Raw genomic sequence first — 20,741 nt, forward strand, 5'->3', positions numbered from 1 at the left:
TTTAGGGAACACAGACTTCTTCCTCCTTCATCCCTCCACCCCGCAGGCAGAATTACAGATTCCCCGGTTTCGTCTTGGAGCGCTCGGCCTCATGGGAAAGTGGGGTTGTGGTAACTGTAATTACACAGCAATTCTCCAGCAGAACATCTCTGCCTTTGGTGCCTCCCCCATCTCTCCCTGCTCCCCCGTCAGCGCTGTCTTTGAGGGATTTTGCTCCATTCTTAGAGGCAGCACATACCTTAGAAATGAGCAGCTGTCGGTTCCAGCTCCTCTTCATCACTCTGCTCCTCTTTAATTCTCGCAATGGTAAGCTCTGAGGTTGGAAGTCTGTTGTTCCTGAGCACGATTGCAATTCTGTGTACAGCTGGAGGCTTGAAATGATTCACAAACAGTTAGTGTTCTCGGTTTGGTTCTGCAGTAACTTTTTGCAGAGAGGCTTGGGGTTCATTCACACCAACCCTGTTTGGTCCGCTTTAATCTAACTCTATTTCGTTTGCCTAGAAAGTCCGATTCACTTGGGAAGGTGTGAATGTGCAATCAAACTCTGATATCAACCAAAAAGGTGAACTCTGATCAGCCTAAAAACCTAGGTCTTGGTTCGGTTGACGTGAACTCTGGTGCGTTCGAATGCTTATGCAAAAACAGGAAGGATTAGGGTTGCAGGAATTCTGGGTAAAAACAATCAAAACAAACACTCATATCTAGTGCTAGTGAAAGAAATAGCTTGTGGTCGTTTACCAGACCAGAGTGAAATCCTACAACTGCAAAAGTCTGATGCCACTCCGTTGTTGTTTACATGTTGTGAAGAAGCAAGTTGAGCTCAGGGTGTTCTTCAGAGGTTTTTGCGTCTTTCTCTTCAGTAGTTCTTGGTGCAGTGCCGCCACCACAGACGAGGGATAAACAAGTTTTTTGAATGGTTTGGTTTGTTTGACACACTGCAGTGTGAAAGCAAACCGCACCAGCTGAAAATGTAACAAATGGTACAATTTGTTACATCTAATCGAACCAAGTCTATCGAACTATCTTGGTTTATTATTTCAGAGCGCCATGACAACTGCTCTGTCTACTTCCTGACAACATCAGAGGAAGCACAGGAAAGAATAAAGAGGGAAATATTTTATAAAATAATGCTCATCAGGGAGAAACGTGAATCAGATCAGGCAATCAATGTTGTACCAGAGTAACAGTGTATCAGGAACAGCTCTGCTGCTTGTGTGAGTCCGTTACGGTTGATGGTGGCGAGTGGGGCCCATAAACATGGGAGTCGTACCATGTGTGGAGGAGGGGCCTCAGGAGGAGGACGGCTGATTTGTGGGGGTGACGATGATGATGTTGGGCTGTGGCCCCCTCCTCGCCTCAGTTTCCAGCCTGTTGCACAGGTCCCTGCAGATAAATGAGACTTTAATTCAATCAGGAACCGAACACAATCAGCGGCTCAATGCAGAAACTCCCCACATTCAGCGAACTCCACGGACCCAACACAACAGCACACCTGTTCAGAGGAAGCAGCAGCAGGTGCAGCGATGCTACAATAAATTGTAAATCGGTTGTTTTCTATTTAACACCTTCCAGGGACGGAGTGGCTGCACAAAGTTAAAAGACTTTAAGACTGCCTGGAGAATATTTGGTCAAAATCACAATAAAATATTGCAGAGGATTCAGGATAACTGGATGAAATGCAAACATTGAGTTCCAGGTAGCAACCTGGTATCCATGGGAACCACATCCCCTCCTCCCTCGGGCTGCTGCTCAGGTGATCAGCTGATGAGGAGGAGGAGGAGGAGGAGGAGGATGCATCAGCCTCCACCTCAGAGGGAGGCAGCGAGCGGACGGAGGAGGACGCAGCACCTGGACCAGCGTTGCAGCAGCTGGAAGACGGGCTGCTGTTTCTGAAGGTTCGAGCTCAACGTGATGTTGAGTCATTAATCGCCAACCAGGTCACATGTCCTACAGAGCCATGAAGAGGACACACTGTTTTCAGTGTGGCTTGTTTTTCTGTCGTGTTGCTGCTGTTGTTTTCAGAGCTGCGTGTTCCATATTTGTTTGCGTTTGCTGCTTAAGCTTTTCAGATTCCAGTTGTGTGTGTGTTTGTGCCGCCTCTGAGGAGTTTCCTCTCAGAAACAGCTGGAGACGATTGTGACAACAGAGAACGTGTCGGAGGAGGAGGAAGATTAATGTGTCTGTGTGGGAAGCTGGAGGACGAGGAGGAGGAGTCTCAGCTTTGTCCTCAGCTCTCTGCTCAACACAAAGACAGCTGACAGAGATGTTCTCCTCCAGCGATGCCTCACTCTGATGAAACAGAGATGCTCTCCGGTGGAGACCTTTCACTCTGAAACGTTGTTGGGTTGCAGCCACAGGTTTGCTGGAACTGATGTGGGGTGGCAGCGAATCATGTGACCTATACGACAGACAGCACTTTGAATGCAGTTTGTTGGGAGGTCAGCAGCTGTTGACCAATCAGAGTCTGGAGTTTTAATGCGAGCCTTTATGTCACTGATTGATCCCGCTTATTTGGGGGTCCAAAAGAAGGCATCTGGATCAATAAGTATCAGCTTTGACAACTCATGAGCCAAAATTCACATGTGGTGGGTCCATGTCAAGGTGTTCGCCTGTTGCTGTTTGGAGATGAGCCATCCAAGCTCCAATAGGGTTTGCTGAGACATCAGCATCCCTTCAGGTATGAGGCAATTCTCTGTCTGAAGTGGAGAAGTTAAAGTATCTTAGTGTGTGGTTGATGGAAGGACAGAGCAGTAGATGCATAGACAGATTTGGTCCTCATCTGCAGGCCTCAATCTACCCATCAAGCCATGTTCCAACCCTATATCGGATATCTTGAATACAACCCTCTGAAATAAACTTCAGTTGTAAGGTGGCTTAGAAAAAGGGTGAGGTTCTTTAGGGCTTAGTTTTCTGGGCACCTCTAAATGGAAAGAGACCCTTAAGGCTTCATGTACCCAAGTCACAGCATACTGTGTTTGAAAAACACATAATTCCTTCACATTAAGGCAAAAGTTGAAAGTTGGCTGAGTTCTCTGATCAGAAAAAATGAAAATTAGCCGGTTAGAGACACTACCTGATACCATCAGTACGTTAAGACCTAATGATTATTGATCCTGGTTACCGGTTATTGATCAAGCTGGATAAATCAGCATCCTGCTTTGGAACAGCTGAATATTTCAGCTGCAGCTCACATTCTTTCAGTCAGGAAAGAAAGAAATAATAGAATAATAGAGGGGGTGGTTTGGGAGTGTGTTGGCCCTATGGGGTGTGTGTGCGGGGGGGAGGGGGGGGTCACATTAGACCCCCACGTATACCTTGGACCACACAGCGAGCGCTCCATCTTTCTATGTTTGATCACAGAGGGCTTTACCCGTCTGAAGCAGTCACACCTCTTATTAAAGCCCGGCCTGTCCCACGCCCCCCCCTTCCCCCCACTCCCTTCGCTGACCCCCACTCCCCCTCTCTTGGTATTCAGCCCAGGTCAGCAGATTTGCGCCCAGCCCACCGTGGCTCCCTTTTTAATTTGCACCTGTTGCGCAGTTGTCCGGGAGGCGAGAGCTGCAGCGGCTGCAGACAAAGATCATATTATGAACAGACTAATCTCCGTGTAGCTGAGAGGGTCGGGGGTTCGTTGGGGGTGGGGGTGGTGGTGGTGGGTGGGGGGGGTCTGCTGCCTCCTGTGGGAGATCAAATCTGCAGCAGGAAGTGTGATAAGATGCACCAGAGGCGCTCCAACAATCTGTGTTCGCTGAACGAGCCTGGAAATCTGAGGCTGTTTCTGTGGCTGGACTCCCGTCTGCAGGCTGTTCCCATGATGTCATGCAACCTCCCCACCCCCCAACCAACACACCCACACACACCCCCACACACACTCCCCCCACACACCCCAACCCTCGCCCCTCCACACACAATTCACCTCAGTCAGGTTCAACTCAGTTCAAGTCTACAGCCGACACAGCTGACAAACATCACACTAAAATAAGTAGAGCTGCAACTAACCATTATAGTTGTCGATTAATTTATTATTCTGACGATTAATCGATTAATTGGATGAAAAAATTGGCATGTGCTTTCAGTGATGCTTTTCTATACAATATTAAAAATTCATTAAAAGATGCAAATAAATAAATTCCTTCTTTAATTAAGAGCATAAACATTTTGTTGTCTAAAATACAATAACACCATTTCGTTAGTGAACGCATGATCATTTGTGACGATGGTTGCATCTGCAGCTAAAAAATTATTTCTAACATCAACATGTGAGAAGCTCAGCTGTTTTTGCTGGACTTAACATCAATACGGTGTAGCAGTAACCTATTGACTATTTAATCTATTAATAATTGAATCCCAAATCGTGCTTAATAGATTTTTTACAGCGTTTTGGCTCAAACATATTCACAGACAAAGTTTTTATTTCTCTTAAATGCAAAATGAATATATATTTTTTTAAGTTTTGGTTTAATTACTGCTCTGAGTGTGTTGTTCTTTCAGTATCTGACTTTTTTTTAGTCTGTATGCGCGGAACAATTAATTGATTAATGAATTAGTTGAAAATTATTTCAATTACTGATTCAACATGATTAATCCTGATTAATCGATTCAGCTCTAAAAATAAGTCATAATGGAATCAAAAGAAGCTTCTGCTGTTTATTCAATGGAAAAGAGATTAAACTATTTTACATAACAAGACAATCAAATCAGTCAATCAATCACACAGCTCTTAGATGGAATCGTATGGTGCTTTTTTTTTCTAAGTCCATTTTCTCCAAGTTTATATGTATATTTATTGCAGACAGACTTTAACGAGCTCATTGACAGAAATCGAGAGGAGAGATTAATCAATGTCGTTCATTCAGGAATCTCATCAAAGATTGAATTTCACTTGACTTTTCTGGATGAAGATCCAGAAGAAAAGCTGGTTCCAGATGTTTTACCAGCTGTCTTATCTCCTCCTCCATCTCTGTGTTTCAGTTCTGAACTATGACAGTGTTCTGGAGACAACCTCAGAGACAGATGAGGACGACCAGACGCTGCTCCATGATGACAGCAGCTTCACCGGAGGAGCAGGAGATGATGAAGAGGCGGGTAGTCCAGTTGCTGTCCCCGCCCTGGAGGCGTCGCCCAGGGTCGGCCACGCCCTGCTGTCCAACCGGGAGCCGGACGACTCGGAGCACCGGGGGGAGGACGAATGTATCGGTGAGTCTCTGATCTGATCAGCACCAAAATGCTGTTTGTTCTTCTCCAGCACATAAAAGATGCTGCTTCTGATGCTTCAATAAGCTTCAGATAGCAGAAAGAAGATAGTTATCATCTGTCTATCTATCTACTTATTGGAACTGTTCTTGTTGAGAATTTTTGATCAGTCAGGTTCCTCTGAACACAGATAAGCTGCAAAAACCAATTTTTAGTTTACTGAGTCTGAAAGGAGGAGAATAACGGTATGAACCAGGAGTGGAGATGGGATACTAGCTTGTTTTAAGTAAATAATTACTTAATGTTGATATATTTAAAAAGTATTAGTTCCATTGGCGGAATGAAGATACACTAGTGGGAGAAAAATATCGAGAGCTGGCAAAGAAATAGGGAGAGAAGAGCAGAAGATCTTGGACAACATGGGGAACAAAACAGAAGGATAATTAAGACAAACAAAAAACAAAATGGAGAACCAAGAGGAAATTTATGAGGAGAACCAGGAGGAGAACGGGAGCGCCATATATAACTATAATATTTGATTAGAACCAGGAAAAAATACTAGGAAGAGAACAAAGTAAAGAACCAGAACCAGTTTTAAAATCAAGAAAATAACCAGTTGGAGGAAGAAACAAGGAGTATAAAAACCAGTGAAGAACCAGTTTAGAACCAGTTCTAAAGAATTAGAAGGAATAGAAAAACATGCTTGTCTTTTGTTCCTTTAGATGATCGCAGCAGCGAGTACGATGCTCTGGGACCTGAGGCCTCTCTGCAGGCGGTGGAAGACGGTGCAGGTGAGATCAATAGTCAATATTCTGATCAATAACAATACATATTTATATATACATATACATATACATATTTTTAAACACAACCTTTTCATCTGATTCTCAGAAATGAACTACAATAAAAATTGAGAAACCTTACCTCTATTTAAATATGAATGATCTGTTTTTAATTGTTACAAACATAATAGTACGTTATAAGTAAAACATGTCTGTGTTCTTTAACATTATTTGCATTTGTGGTCAAACTGTATCTGACAGGAAGATTTCCACTAATTTTGGTAAATATTTAGTCAGTTAGAAAGACTTGCAAGGTGTCTGTTGATTTGTATACCTGTGAGACAAGAGTCAGGGCAGAAAGTGTCTTTTTATGCCGATGATCATCTTTTCTCCGTCTACTTTCTGTCAGGGAGGCAACTGGATGGCATCTCCGGGCTGGATGAGTTCTTCCTGAAACGTAAGCTGGAGGATGATGACGGCCACCAGGCAACCATCGCTGAGTACCTGCAGCGTAGTGACACCGCCATCATTTACCCAGAAGCCCCGGAGGAGGTGACGCGCCTGAGCACGCCCGAGGCCGGCGGTCAGGATGAGAGCGAACATGGTGAGTTGATGGTCACAGCAAAAAGATCATAACCAATAACTTAAAAATATGACTAATCAAAAACAACACATGACTCATGATGTGACCTTTCACCTCCCCCTGCAGATCTGCCTTCCAGTGCCACAGACGACTTCGCACAGCTGCTCACCTGTCCGTACTGCGAGCGCGGCTACAAGCGGCTGACATCTTTGAAGGAGCACATCAAGTATCGACATGAGAACACAGAGGAGACCTTCACCTGCCTGCTGTGTGCAGAAACATTCAACCAGAGAGCCCAGCTGGAGCGGCACATGACCACACACAAACCCACTGTGGACCAGGTGAGAATACACACCTGTACAGGACGGGTGAAGGAAGGGATGGAGGGAAGAATGGAAGGATAGATAGATAGATAGATAGATAGATAGATAGATAGATAGATAGATAGATGGTGATAGTTGTAGCCCAGCCACTGCAGATGCATCCTGTGTGGGCGGAGCCTCCTCCTGCGGCAGCAGCTGTGTTTGGGCGTGCAGCCTTTAGACGCAGCTCATCGCTTCGCGCTCTAATCTAATGATGAGGCCGTGTTAAACGCTTCCTGCGAACGCCTGCTCTCTGCTCCTTACATCCAGGAGTCTCATTAGAGTCAGTAACTAAGCTGCAAGTCATTCCATTTTCCAATTACACCACGATCGTAATGGGATTACCTTATCCAGGCAGTCGGCTGTCAGGATCCTCCGGTTCCTCAGACCTCCTCGCAGACTGAACTGGGACCAGATGGTCTTTTCCCTGCTGGGCTGGAGAATCCTAATCCTCTCAGTGTTTATCTGAGGACTCCCTGAGTTAAACCGTTAAACTGAGACCAGAGGCTGAACTCAGATCAGTTCAAGTTTCAACACAGAAATGCTCAAGTTGGATCTCTAAAACATCTGAGACATAAATCCTTCGCTTTCATGTCTGTTTGATCACAAACATGAAACACAACAGACAATGAGACACCTTATCAAGACTTCTGACCTTTCCATGGAAAGATGGATGGATGGATGGATGGATGGATGGATGGATGGATGGATGGATGGATGGATGGATGGATGGATGGATGGATGGATGGATGGATGTGGTTTCATCTCCTTGAGTAGCTGAAGGAAAACAATTTCCATATTAACTTCCATCTCTGATGTCATGAAAAGTTTTCTCCTTCAGTCCTTCCATCCGTCCTGCAGAAAGCTTACCAGGGAATCAGAATGGAGGAACTCTAATAATAATATCATTAATGTGTCCAAATGGCGTGTAACCTGATCATCATGTCTTTTCTCTGGTTAAACTTGTGGTTAAGCAGCGTCAGAGCAACCAGATGATAGAGGAGCTTTATCGGCTGAATAAAGGAAATGACTGTTCAGGTTTGCGTTTCATGTAAAATGAAAAGACGTGAGCTCCCACTCTGCTGTGGGGGGAGGACACCCCCCCATTACGCTTTGTTTTTGTTTATCAGGGTATTTGCATTTGAAATGTTGGGAATGCACCTCAACCAGAAACTGCAGCATGTGATCAGAGTCAGCCCACGCTGTTTCTCAGAATGCCTCTTTGCACTCAGACTTCCAGGAGAATCTGTCTCTATCCTCTCTGCTCCACTCCCACTCCTCCTCCCTCCTTTTCTAATCGGTTTCTCCTCTCTGCAGCCACCGCTGCTCAGTGAGGGAGCTGCAAACCGCAAGTTCAAGTGCAGCGAGTGTGGAAAAGCCTTCAAGTACAAGCATCACCTGAAGGAGCATCTCCGTATTCACAGCGGTGAGTGGAGCAGAGGGGTGGAAGAGCAGATAAACACACACGTTTATCACCCTGGGCACTGGCATAACACCAGACACACACACTCAGAGAAAGAACCCAGACAATGCAGTCTATTGGTAATAAAAACACAATATCCTGTTGTCATTAGGAAGTCCCCCAAAGTACAACTGCAACTGTTTCCTTTATACAAATAAAGAAAAATTAAAGATGAGGTCAGTTAAATAAAAAACAGGAGCAATTTCCTGAACTCTTCATGATTCATGTTATCTTCTAACATTTCAACCTAAAAAAGCGACATATTGATTGAGTTGTAAAGCTCAGTTTATCAAAAGTCATTCCATAGATTAAATTGTTGGTGGTCTCTATCAAGAGCATATATATTCTGAACCAAAAATTGGATTGTTGGTCTGGTTAATCAGTGATTGGCAGGTTGAGACAGTTGGGTACTTTAAAGCACTGGGTACTTTAAGCAGATGCGAGTAGTAATGAATTAAATTTACTGGAGTATGTTCTGTACTTTGGCAGAACTTACTGAAACTGAGTACTTTCTCCACCACTGAGCTTAACTAAGTCAGAAACACAGTCCTGGTTGTTATGAGTAGACTATTCACTGTTTGAAACATCTGGAAAAATCTCAGTCTTTTGAAATAGACAGAAAGTAAAGTAATCCCTGTGTTGCATTGCAGGTGAGAAGCCATATGAATGCTCCAACTGCAAGAAGCGCTTCTCCCACTCGGGATCCTACAGTTCCCACATCAGCAGCAAGAAATGCATCGGTCTGGTTGCCCTTAATGGACGAGTACGCAATGGGAACAATAGCAAACCTAGCTCTTCTCCAAACTCCACAACATCCTCACCTGGAAGCCCCGCCTTGGCTCACCTGCGGCAAAAACTAGAGAATGGGCGTCTTCTTGGCCTGCAAGACCAGCAAGGTCAGGTGGACATCAAAACCGAGCCAATGGACTTTAATGACTACCGGCTGCTAATGGCTTCACAGCATGGGTTTGGGGGACCAGGCGTCTACTTAAATGGTCGTAGTGGAAGCCCACTGGGTATCCAGGGCTCCTCACAAAACTCCTTTCAACACCTGGGTAGCATGGGGATTGATCTCTCTCTGCTAGGATATGCTGGACCTCTCGGGAGCAGCCTATGTGAGGTACAGAAGGTTCTCCAGATTGTGGACAACACTGTTTGCAGGCAGAAGATGGATGGAAACCCAGAGGAGCTGTCCAAGCTTAGAGCCTATATGAAGGAGTTGGGTGCCCAGATGGAGGCACATGCCAGCTTTCAGGTGATTGGCAGCAACAGTCCTACCAAGAGCATCATTGACTACACACTGGAGAAGGTCAATGAGGCCAAGAACCTTATCAATGACTCCAAGATGCAAGTGGATGTTAAGAAAGAGAAACCAAACCAATCAGTTGATCTCAGCGGTGAAGAAAAGTTCTCTGATGGACAGAACCAATTCCTAACATTTTCTTGCCAATACTGCAAGGAGATCTTCCCTGGACCCATCCCACTTCACCAACATGAGCGCTACCTGTGTAAAATGAACGAGGACATCAAAGCAGTCCTGCAGCATCCAGAAGGCAGTCCTGTTGGCTGCAGGGGGTTGAGGGCTGATGAACTGTCCCGTACTGAGAGGCCCCACAGTCCCACCAACCTTTTCAAGGACCACATGTCAGTGTTAAAGGCTTACTTTGCCATGAATGCTGACCCCAACTCTGAAGAACTGCTCAAGATTTCCCTTGCGGTTGGCCTTCCACAAGAACTGGTAAAAGATTGGTTTTCACAATGGAAAATTCAAAACAACCACATGGACAGTTTGAGGAAAAAGTTCCCGACTCCCGAGCGTGGGAGACCAGACCGCAGCTTAAGTCGGTCTCCAGGGTCCCTTCCTGTTATAGATTTACACAATGGCTTTATTAACACTGATCCCACCCACAGACTCACAAAGATCAATCAGTTTACAGCCAACAGGCAGACAAAGGGGGACAAACCAATTGATCCTGCTGATTCCTTGAGGAGCAACACTTCGTCACCTCTAAACCTATCTTCCACTTCATCAAAACACTCCCAGAGTAGCTCTTACACTCCAAACAGCCTCACGTCTGAGGATGCCCATGGCGATACTCCTCTAGACTTGTCACTGCCCAAACACATGGCACAGAAGCGACCAAAGCCAAATGGCTTTATTACCGAGCACAATGGTGAGGTGTCGGTACGTGAACAGGGTTCTGGATCTCTAGCGCTGGTCAAGATCAAGAAGGAGGTCTTGGGGTCGGACAGTGGTGGGAGCTCTATCCATCAGCTGGAGAAAAGCACCAGCCCGATTTTTGGGATTAATCCCTTTGCTGGTGGTCCTGTGTACACCTCCTTGCCACCCCACGGAGCTTTTCCCCCACCCACCTTCATAAGTCCTGCTCAGGCCACCATCCCAGGCCTCAGGCCCTACGCCGGTCTTGACCCCATGAGCTTCCTGCCTCACATGGCCTACACCTATGCCACAGGGGCTGCAACGTTTGCAGAAATGCAACATAGAAGAAAGTACCAACGGAAAGCAGGTTTCCAGGTAAAACTATGTTATTATATAGAATTTTTTTTTTTATGATATTCTATCACTATGATCAGTTTTGGGCTTATGTGGTCAAACCTGAGAATCATTATTGTTGGACATAAGAGCTAAGGCCTCAAAAGAGCTGAGACTTAAAGAGCAAGCGCTAATATTTGAGGGTCTCTTCTGCAAAGTTAGACAGGTGTTCTAATCCTTACCCACAGCATTGCATCTTCTACTGGTTCAGGACCTTTTTGGGCACTGAAAGTCTCTAATTGATCATGTAAATGAGCAGGGACATTTCTTGATTAGACTGTAAGATAATTATGGGTTTTTAAAATCTGTTATGCACTGTGACAAAAAGAGACAAAAAAGTTGTATTTTTAATTTCCTTTTAGATTTTTTTTTCACATAAAAAGTGATACTTTCATCACTTCAGCATGATCAGGTAGATTAGACTGATATTTGTGGGCCTTCAATTTACAGTTAAAGTGAAAAAGCCTTTTAGGTGGTGATAGGTCTTTTTCCTTTCGAACCTATATAAAATAAAGAACCACAGACAACGTATTATGAATTTTATAGCCAAGCTTTTGCAAAAGGAGAAAACACAGAGAACTGCTCCTCTGACCAGTTCACCATGTGTTCTGAAACTCTGCAGTAGAGCTTGTCTTTTTATTAACACAAAACAAAAGCAAAGGGGGTTACAGACAGTAGTGACTTCCAGGTCAGTTCATACACACATAAGGAAGAGAATCACTTTAAAAGAAAATCACAATGTTCTTTAGACTGAATGTAATCTAAAGGAATAATAAAATGATAATACCAAAAAATCTCTAACAGGTGGTAGATAACTCCATTAGTTATGAGTTTTGATGTCAATCCATTTCTTCAGAATTTGTACCAAGCACCAAAGTTAGCAAACCTTTAGAAAGGTTTTCTGAGGTAGAACTGGAAATGGATCCTTCTCAGAAGCTCTTTGAACCACAATCGTCTGAGTGTGCCTAACAGTGAAAAAATAACTGTCTTCATTGTTAAAGGAACCATAAAAAGATTCCAACAGATTAGAGCTGCACAACATATCAAATCACAATCAATTATACCTATATATCAGATATCAATATGTGCAAGTTGAATGAACTTTCCCTGCCCTTAATGCCCTCATCTGATATGGACCGGTACTTGTTTGATTGAAATGCTGAGGCTCACTGAGTCATGGCAGCATTGTGAGGAAGGAATTGATAACAATGTCAATACAGTATTTAACAATATTTCATTAGCAGGTCATTGTTCAGATCCAGAGGACAGTTTTTATAATGGAGGAACATTTTGTTTTTATAGCTATTGGTGTGTGTCCACAGACTGGAGGACAGTCAAAGAGTATGTAAAGTATTGGTTAGTGCTGACCGGTTGAATGTTGGATGGTGTTGGTTGTGTAAGCTTTTAATTTGTTAAATATTGAATGAAATGTTTGTGAGAGAGGAAACCCTAAATGTTTTGACTGATGTATGATCCAGCGGCCGCCTGCTTTACGTCAGAAAATCTCTGTTATAAATGCAGACAGAAAACAACCTTGAAGGAGTGTTTGTGCTGAAAGCACCTGTTTAAGAGGAGCTGTTTCTGACCACAGTTTGGTTCTGTGAAAAGTCACCTTGAACATCTCCTGCACACCCTTGTTCGTTTCATTCCCCTCCCCCACCTGTTTTTAAAAAGTCTCCTGGATGAAGGGACTTACCCAGGTTGGGCCTTTAAGCCCTGTCCAGACTTGGGATCATGGAGCCAGGAGGGGGTGGCAGCAGAAGGTGTCTCGGAGCGTGAAGTCGACAGGTGTGGGATTATGACTGCAGCTCTGTCTCTGTCTCAGGGGGAGCTGCTGGACGGGACGGCGGACTATCTGTCAGGCCTGGACGACCTGACAGACAGCGATTCGCTGCTCTCCAGGAAGAAGATTAAGAAGACTGAAAGTGGTATGTACGCGTGTGACTTGTGCGACAAAACATTCCAGAAGACCAGTTCCCTCCTAAGACACAAATATGAGCACACAGGTATATATAACACTTGGACATTTCTTTTTAACCCCCCGTTCTCCTTTTATCTCTAATTTCTTCACACTTTTGTTTCACTCCCTACTCTTTACTTCTGTTTCCTACTTAGCTTCCAACTCGTAGCTCTTCTGATCTGTTTTGTTTCTCTGCAGGCTGCGGCCTTTAACACGTTCTCTTCTTTGCAGCAACTGGTTGGGGAGGAAAAAACATGTTCTGCAGCATGAGTTTCAGATTGTGGTATAAGGGGGAATTTGGTTTTTGTTCCTGTTTGTGTCTGAGTGAAGATCCAGAGGAATAACTTAATAAAAACAGAGAATCGCTTTTTATATTTACCCTGGAAACAATTTGTGATGAAACTTCACTGGTAAAGGTAAACCTACTGTCAGGCCTCGCATTAAACATAACTTTAGAAAACATGACTCATTTTTACAGCAAAGGGGTTTTACGTTTACACTGCAAGACAACGCAAGTCATGTGTATGGCATCATTCAAAACCAAGGTAATTCATAGTGCAAAGTCATAAAATAAAAGAAATAAGGTAAAGAAAATAACATTAAAAATAAGAATACATTAAAACAGCAAGATACAATTAAGCTTCACACAAAAAAGAAACAGTAAATAAGATCTGTATCAAACCTTCATGCATTAAATCTGTCTAAGGACAACCAGTTGGTGCCTTTTTGAGTAATTACAAGTATTCACTACTTTTTCTCAGTCCTGTTTTGACAGGAAGCCGTTTAATATAGCAATGTGATTAAGATGGCAGTAAGTTGATTTTTGTAGTAGACTTTATTTGAAAATTTAAATTCAGGTATGGGTCCAGAACCAAACCACAGTTTCTTGCATGCTTTGTGGTTAGGCCTTATTGAGAATAGCTGAGTTCTGATAACTAATCTTGTGTTTTTTTGCCCAAAAATATTAATGCTTTGTTTTATTTATTCATCTGACCCTTTGGTCATAATATTATGGCTGCATTTAATAAGTGTAATCATGTGCCAAAACAAAAATATAAAGTTGCATGTTATCAGCAAGCATATAGGAAGAGACAGTAGTTCTCTATAATCTGGCGGAGCATTTGAATGTTGAACTAAAGTGTTCCAAAATAGAAGCCATGAGGAACCCCACATGTAATATTTCTCTGTTTAGATTTATATTAGCTAAATGACTCAAAATATTCGCAGTCTGCCAAGTAAGATCTAAATCAATTTGTAACAATGTTCCACCTACTTTTCCAGTCTGTTAGTCGGTATGTAATGGTCACTTCTGCCCATAGGTGAACTTTCTGTGTACAACTCATAAATGGAAGCTGTTTCTGGATATAATCTGGAGTCCCAGTACGAGGAGGTGACTTTCTTTTAAAGCTGAGAGAGGTTTTAAGGCAGAATTCATGAAGGTGATTCATTCCCGTCCTACCTGTTTTATTCCCTGTCTTTCTCTGCATTGCATCATGCCGTCATCATGTTGGCCAGATGAAGAAATCCTGAGCAGAAAAAACAGGCAGCCAATATTTAAACCCACAGACTTCATGTTTAATTCAGCAGTGTTATGTAAACAGTTTCTCAGTTAGATGTTCTGGATGTTTGAAGTTTCCTGTATGAACTCTGCTTGTTTTAAGTTTTTGCATATTAATGTTTCCTGTTTATTTCCTTTAATATGGAGCTTGAAGCTCAACAGAAAGCTGTTTCAATCTGTTTGTTTGACTGTTGATTGGTTGAGTTAAAAGTAACTGCTTAATATTCCAGAAAGATACTTTTTCAAGCTTTCTATCAAGAAAAAAATCTAAGTGCACTCTTGCTTCTCAGGATTGACAATTGCAGTCAGGTACGCCAAATCATACCAATCATAATCAAAATCTTTTTCATAAGAGCAAGTAATTTTTGTTAGTTTGATTCTCTGGATGCTACAGGTGTGTGCTATCACCATGCCAGCAAAGAAAGGCATCACCTTTGAGAAACAACCATTGCTATCTGTCAATCTGGGAAGGATTATAAATATATTGTAATTCCATTTCCTAACAGCTCAAAATTTATAATTCTTGAGAAAGAAAGGTTATTCATCAATGGAAACAAGATAAGACAACTGTCATTCTTCTAGGAAGAGGACATTTCACCAAATAAGTTTAGACTTTGCAATGTTTAGAGAAATTGCAAAATATCTCTAAAGAGCTCCATCCCAGACTCAGAGACAGAGCTGAGAGCTGTTACCATGCTAACAGATCTCAATTAGCATGGTAAATGTCAAAGTTTTATCTGTATATCAATATTTAAAACATTAGCTGGTTCTTTTCACTTTTTTCCCCCAAAGTTATTAAGAGCCGTTCTGGAAGGTCCAAAGAGCCGAGTGTTGCAAATCCCTGGTGTAAACCATCAGTTCAGAACAAACCTTTTCCCAGAAACCAAACAATGTCTAACAAATTTATTGAAAAACTTAAGACATGTCAGTGTTTCTGTTTAGAATCGTTTTTTCTACTGGAGTCTGTTTCAGAACTGACCAATCGGTTGGTGTCTGTGTTTGAACACCTGCTCTACCTTCATCTCTTTCACTTTATTGCATCATCCTTCATTTGACTCCCCAACACTGGAGCAGAAAGCTGCCACCCACTGATATTTACAACTGTGCATGTACGTGTGTGTGTGTGTGTGTGTGTGTGTTACAGTATGCTAGCTGTGGTGGATGTTTCAGGTGTTTCCAGTGTGTTTGTAGGAACAACCTGCCTGCATGTGTCTACAGAGCTGTGCAAGTGTGTGTGGAGCTGCGCTTTTAGTGCATGTGTGCGTGGGATGCCTGATTGGATGAGGTTCTGACTGCCGGTTGGCAGCAGACGAAGCATCCTGCTCAGTCAGATGGAAGAAATTTCCGCCCATACGGAGTCGTAGTAAATCCAGCAGAGCGTGTGTGTGTGTGTGTGTGAGACGACTGTGCTCCTCCTCAGGTTAAATCTGGCGCCGTGATGTCGTCGAAGCTACTTGTTGCCTGACGACATTTCTAGGCATCTCACAGTTGTTGTGGCAATAAATTATAACCAAACTAAGTTTGAAGTTAAAACTGTGATAAAGTTTTTTCTTTGATAAAGTTTTTCAGACAATACTGCATGAAACCAATAGAAAATTATTTTTGTATGCATGAAGGGCCATGGCATGTCCAAAGTCAGCCCTCCAGGGACAGAGTCCTGCAAGTTTTAGGTGTTGCCCTGATTAATCACACCTAAATCTTTAGCAGGCCTCTTTAGCACTAACTTCCACACTGAGGCGGTTTCTATGTCATTTGAATCAACTGTGTTGGAGCAAGAACTCATCTAAACCCTGCAGGACAACCGACCATTGATGGCTGAAGCCAAACACTTTTATATTGCTTTTATATATATCCAAGTTTTTTATGAGAAACTTAATTTTGAGTTCACATTAGCTGCAAACATCTAAAATAAATGAAACGCATCACTGTGATGTGTGATGAATCTGTATACAGGATGTTCTTGCAATCTTAAAGTCTTTATTTCATGTATCTAAAATTAAGGACTTATAATAATGTCTTAAATTATTTTAAAAACATTTAAGTTGGTCTTAGATATGTTTAGCACAGGTATTAAATTTTGTCATATCAGGACTTTAACTTTGTATATATTTCACATATTTTATTTTTCTTGAGGGAGTTTTCTCCCAGGCAAAGGTTTCATCGTCATTACATTCTGTGATTCGAGGCTACCGCTAACTAGCTACTCATAAACCCTTGCCTGCTAGCTAGCTATTTTGCATATATCTATAAGTGTAATTATAATGCCAATTAACTGGACAAAGTTTGCTTCTCTGCTGATGCCAACCTGTATGATGCTACATGCATTCTCTGCAAAAACATTTGGCACGAGTACATGCAGTTTTCTTTTGTATATTTGTCATAATATAATGTGTTAAATTTCATTCATAATGGTCTTATAAAGGCCTTTAGAAGTTGTTGATTTGAGCTGGTGAAGCCTGCAGAAACACTGTTTATAATAATAATAAAGATTCACTTTTTTAACTAAGAAAATTTAGTTTTTGATCACTTTTTTATTATTTTAAATGAAGTTTTTAAGTTACTTTGATAAATGTGAATTAAGTGTGCTTATAGATATTAGGATAAGCAAATGTTTTGTTACTGACGACTTTCACAGATAGTCATTAAAAAAGCTTCTTCTTTTTTATTACTTTAACCTGAAGCTGCTGTCTCTGTCTTTACCGTCTTGCTGTCTCTATCCTTACCGTCTTCTCCGTCTGTCCTCTGTGTCTCCAGGTAAACGTCCACATCAGTGTCAGATCTGTAAGAAGGCCTTCAAACACAAACACCACCTCATAGAGCACTCACGCCTGCACTCAGGGGAGAAACCCTACCAGTGTGACAAGTGTGGGAAGCGTTTCTCCCATTCCGGTTCGTACTCACAGCACATGAACCATCGCTACTCCTACTGCAAGAGGGAGGCTGAGGAGCGCGAGGCGGCCGAGAGGGAGGCTAAGGTGGGAGGGCTGGCTGGAGGTCTGGAGCCCACCGAGTTGCTGATGAGAAGGGCCTATTTGCAAGGGTTGGGGCCTCTCGGATACTCAGATCCCGAGGAACAGCCAGAGGACGGCGGTGGTACCATCTTAAGGGACGGAAGAGAGGGAGGAGGACGGGAAGTGGGAGGAGTGGACAATAAGATGTACGAGGAGGTGACAGATGGACAGGAGGCAAGTTTCAGGAACAGAGAGGAGGAGGGTGACAGCAGGAGCCAGATGGACTCAATGATGGATGAAGGGGGCAAAGACTCGGCACAGCTGATGGACACTTGTTCACGAGAAGGGAAGACAGACGGAACGTTGGAGCAGGAGGACTGATGGAGGAAAGAGAACTGGGAAGATGAAGATTTGTTTGTGAGATCTAGATTCTGCTTCATGATGAAGGGTAATAGAGTGTCTGATTGGTTGGGAGGATGTTTTAAGCTTTGTGCTATTCATCAAACTACCATATAAGGTCAAAACTGATGTCATGAGGGTGTGGTTTACCTGGGACACCTGTTACCTTTATGACAACGTATGGATTTTTAAGGCTACGACTGAGTTAATTCTGTTGTTTTTAACTACAACAACAAAAAAAACATTCTTAGCTCTGGTTTATCACATTCAGTCAGATTTTTTTCTAAAATCTAACTTTTATCTTTATTTTATTTTTGCAATTAGAATTGTCCCCGACCTGTTTTAAGTTTTGAAACCTTAAAAGAAAAACCGTTGTAACCCCTGGTGTTTGAATTCTGGAATCCTACTTTATATCGTTGGATAATTAGGTATTTTTATCCAATTTAGAATTAAATAGATAGTCATGTAAAATGCTCACATGTTGTATACAATAGAATTTAATTCTGAAATATTTTCTGAAAGATTTGTATTCCTCAAAATTTCCATTTCTTTTGGGTCCATTTGACCTAATTAACTCATAAAATACGATGGATTAGGACCCTTCATCAAAATAATAAAATAAATGAATATTTTATAATGCATTTATATTTATTCCAAATATAAATGTAAATACACTAAGATTTCATGAGCTATCAAAGTGAGCATGAATGTCTCCTTGGTGGGACTACAAAGTAGCCCATAGTTGGCTTGAAGTGTCAAACAGATCCTTTTGGTACCCAAACATAAATTTTAGCTCTAGGTAATGATAAGTTTGGTAATTGGGTAAACATGAAGGGGGAATGAAAACAACTAAGCTTGCCACTTCTTAGCTTGTTAGCTAGCTAACTGCTATCTTGTTAGCTTACAACTGTAGCTGATTACCTGTTCAGCTAGCTACTTTTTGGCTTGTTCCATCAATCACCAAAAATCTCCTTTTTTTTTTTTTTTTTTTGCCAAATTAAGCTACTTTCCTCAGAGTTGAACCAGAACTTTACATTTCTGGTTTGGTTGGAGGAAAAAGCTGTAAAATCTGACAGACTGAACCTGGTAAATTACAGATGTTTAACGCCTTGAGCTGAAGAGTGAGGTGTTCAGATGAAAGAAGTGTCCATTTTAGCCTGAATACGAGAGAACCAAGTTTTTGATCAGTAAATTTTAACCCTTTATAAAGTAAACCAACCCTAACCTTCAGGTGTGCAGGAGGACCAATGACCTGAATCATGAAGCAGGACCAACTGGTTTAAAATCCATGTTATGCAAAATAAGAAGAAAATAAAAATAAATAATAATAATTATTCTAATAAACTAAGTGAAGCGCTTGTTAATGTACAGTATTATAAAGGCCTGAAAGCTGTGTGGTGCTCTGATGTTCCTAACCTCTGTGTCTTGTTGTGTTCGATAAAACCACTTCAGGAAATTGCACTTGGCTCCCTGAATCACTACAAAATAATGAAAAAATATTGAAAAATTAAATTGGGAAGCCTGGAACACTCGGTCACGTTCTGTCAGTGTTAATGTTGTTATTCTGTCTCCTTTTAATGTGACTTTTTTTTATATATATTTTTTATCCGACTTTATTATTTTTGCCATCTAACCACATAACTCCAGGCCTCCTGAGTTGTTTTTTTTCTATGAAGGAATAATTAAACCTGTGTGATTTTTCAGTCTTAAATCGGAGAGGCAGGGGTAGGAAAATAAAGGGCTCGGCTGGAAAAAGAGGACGGAGCCTTTTTCTCCAGAGAAAGCCTTATATGCAAACCTTTCACCTGTCTGTTTCTAAGAAGTGCCATCCCTGTGCAGTGACACACCTGTCCTCTCATCCTGTCAGTATTACCGTAGATAGATGCCATTCTGTAGTTTACAACTGTTGGTGCAATTTCTATTTTTTTTTTCATTACAGTACTTTTGACAGTATTACTTTTTGATTTACCAACAAAAAATTCAATTTTTATTTGAGAATTTTCCATTTTATTTATGTGTGTCCTTTTATATTGCTGTCTTTATTTATTTCCTACTGTAGTGTACAGTATTGGGGTTCCTCACAGAAATATATTTTAGTAAAATGGTTCTGTCATCAAATATTGGGACTTAAATGTTGATCAGGTCGTATCTTTGTTTTCTTCATGTTTTATTATTTGAAACTACTGAAAAAAAAAATCTAAATTTGGGGAACTTTTGATACAACAATTATTGTGCAAGCACTGTATTAATAAAAATCCACTTTATTCATACCTCTGAAGAGAGGATGAAGAACTGATTATGAAGGAAGTTCTGAAATGTCTGAAGTATTATGGTTTTAATTTTTAATTTTTCATGTTGGAATAAATGTAGCCAAAATAAATTTTAATAAAGCTGTGTTATTCTTCTTGTATCACGTCTGTTTAATTCAATGTCACCCTAATGAAAACGGTGATGATGTTTTTAGCCTCCATATATTAGCTTAACAGTGTTTGGTCCCACCTTTTCCACCAGAACAGCCCTGACCCATGATGGCATGGGCTCCTCTGGATAATTGAAGGTGTTTTGGTATCTAACACTAAAATGGTTAGCAGTGGATTCTTAAATCTTGTAAATTGTGTGATGGGATTCCACTTGTTTGCCCCACAGATTCTTTATTGGATTAAGATCCGGGGAAATACGAAGCTAAATCTACTCCTCAAACAGAAGCTGTGCTTTTCTGTTTCGTTCCATGAAGCACTTTTCTGCTGAAAGGTCAGATAATATAATTTTTATTAAGAAAAAGGTAAAGAGTGTGAAAAACATCCACACAGTTGTCATAAAACAGCAGTCAAAAATACAAAGGAATAAACTCCTTTAAAGTTTTTAATATATAAATATTTACACATGCCTTGAAGGTGTCACCAAATCTACCAAATCTGACTGCTTTATTTATCTAAA

The 20,741-nt window shown here is 41.7% G+C and overlaps 1 protein-coding gene and 1 long non-coding RNA gene across 5 annotated transcripts in view; both read left to right on the forward strand.

Moving 5' to 3' along the window:
• zeb2a (zinc finger E-box binding homeobox 2a) overlaps positions 1-20,214 on the forward strand; it is a 45,114-nt gene extending 24,900 nt beyond the window's left edge. For 2 of the 4 annotated variants that reach the window (XM_032567709.1, XM_032567710.1), the window contains exons 3-10: positions 4,972-5,196; positions 5,916-5,984; positions 6,385-6,579; positions 6,685-6,899; positions 8,238-8,346; positions 9,033-10,918; positions 12,762-12,942; positions 17,209-20,214. In XM_032567709.1, coding sequence (XP_032423600.1) covers positions 4,972-5,196; positions 5,916-5,984; positions 6,385-6,579; positions 6,685-6,899; positions 8,238-8,346; positions 9,033-10,918; positions 12,762-12,942; positions 17,209-17,786 — 3,458 coding nt within the window. In that variant the 3' untranslated portion in view covers positions 17,787-20,214. Of the gene's footprint in view, positions 1-4,971; positions 5,197-5,915; positions 5,985-6,384; positions 6,580-6,684; positions 6,900-8,237; positions 8,347-9,032; positions 10,919-12,761; positions 12,943-13,051; positions 14,165-17,208 lie in introns of those variants that run through there. The other 2 variants (XM_032567712.1, XM_032567711.1) reach the window with 2 other exon arrangements.
• On the forward strand, positions 10,925-11,916 carry LOC116723116 (uncharacterized). The gene is made up of 2 exons (XR_004339915.1): positions 10,925-11,408; positions 11,741-11,916. It is a non-coding gene; the product is annotated as an uncharacterized LOC116723116 (long non-coding RNA).
• Positions 20,215-20,741: the final 527 nt, after the last annotated feature.

Source organism: Xiphophorus hellerii, chromosome 7, assembly GCF_003331165.1.
Source record: "Xiphophorus hellerii strain 12219 chromosome 7, Xiphophorus_hellerii-4.1, whole genome shotgun sequence".
NCBI classification, from domain to species: domain Eukaryota; kingdom Metazoa; phylum Chordata; class Actinopteri; order Cyprinodontiformes; family Poeciliidae; genus Xiphophorus; species Xiphophorus hellerii.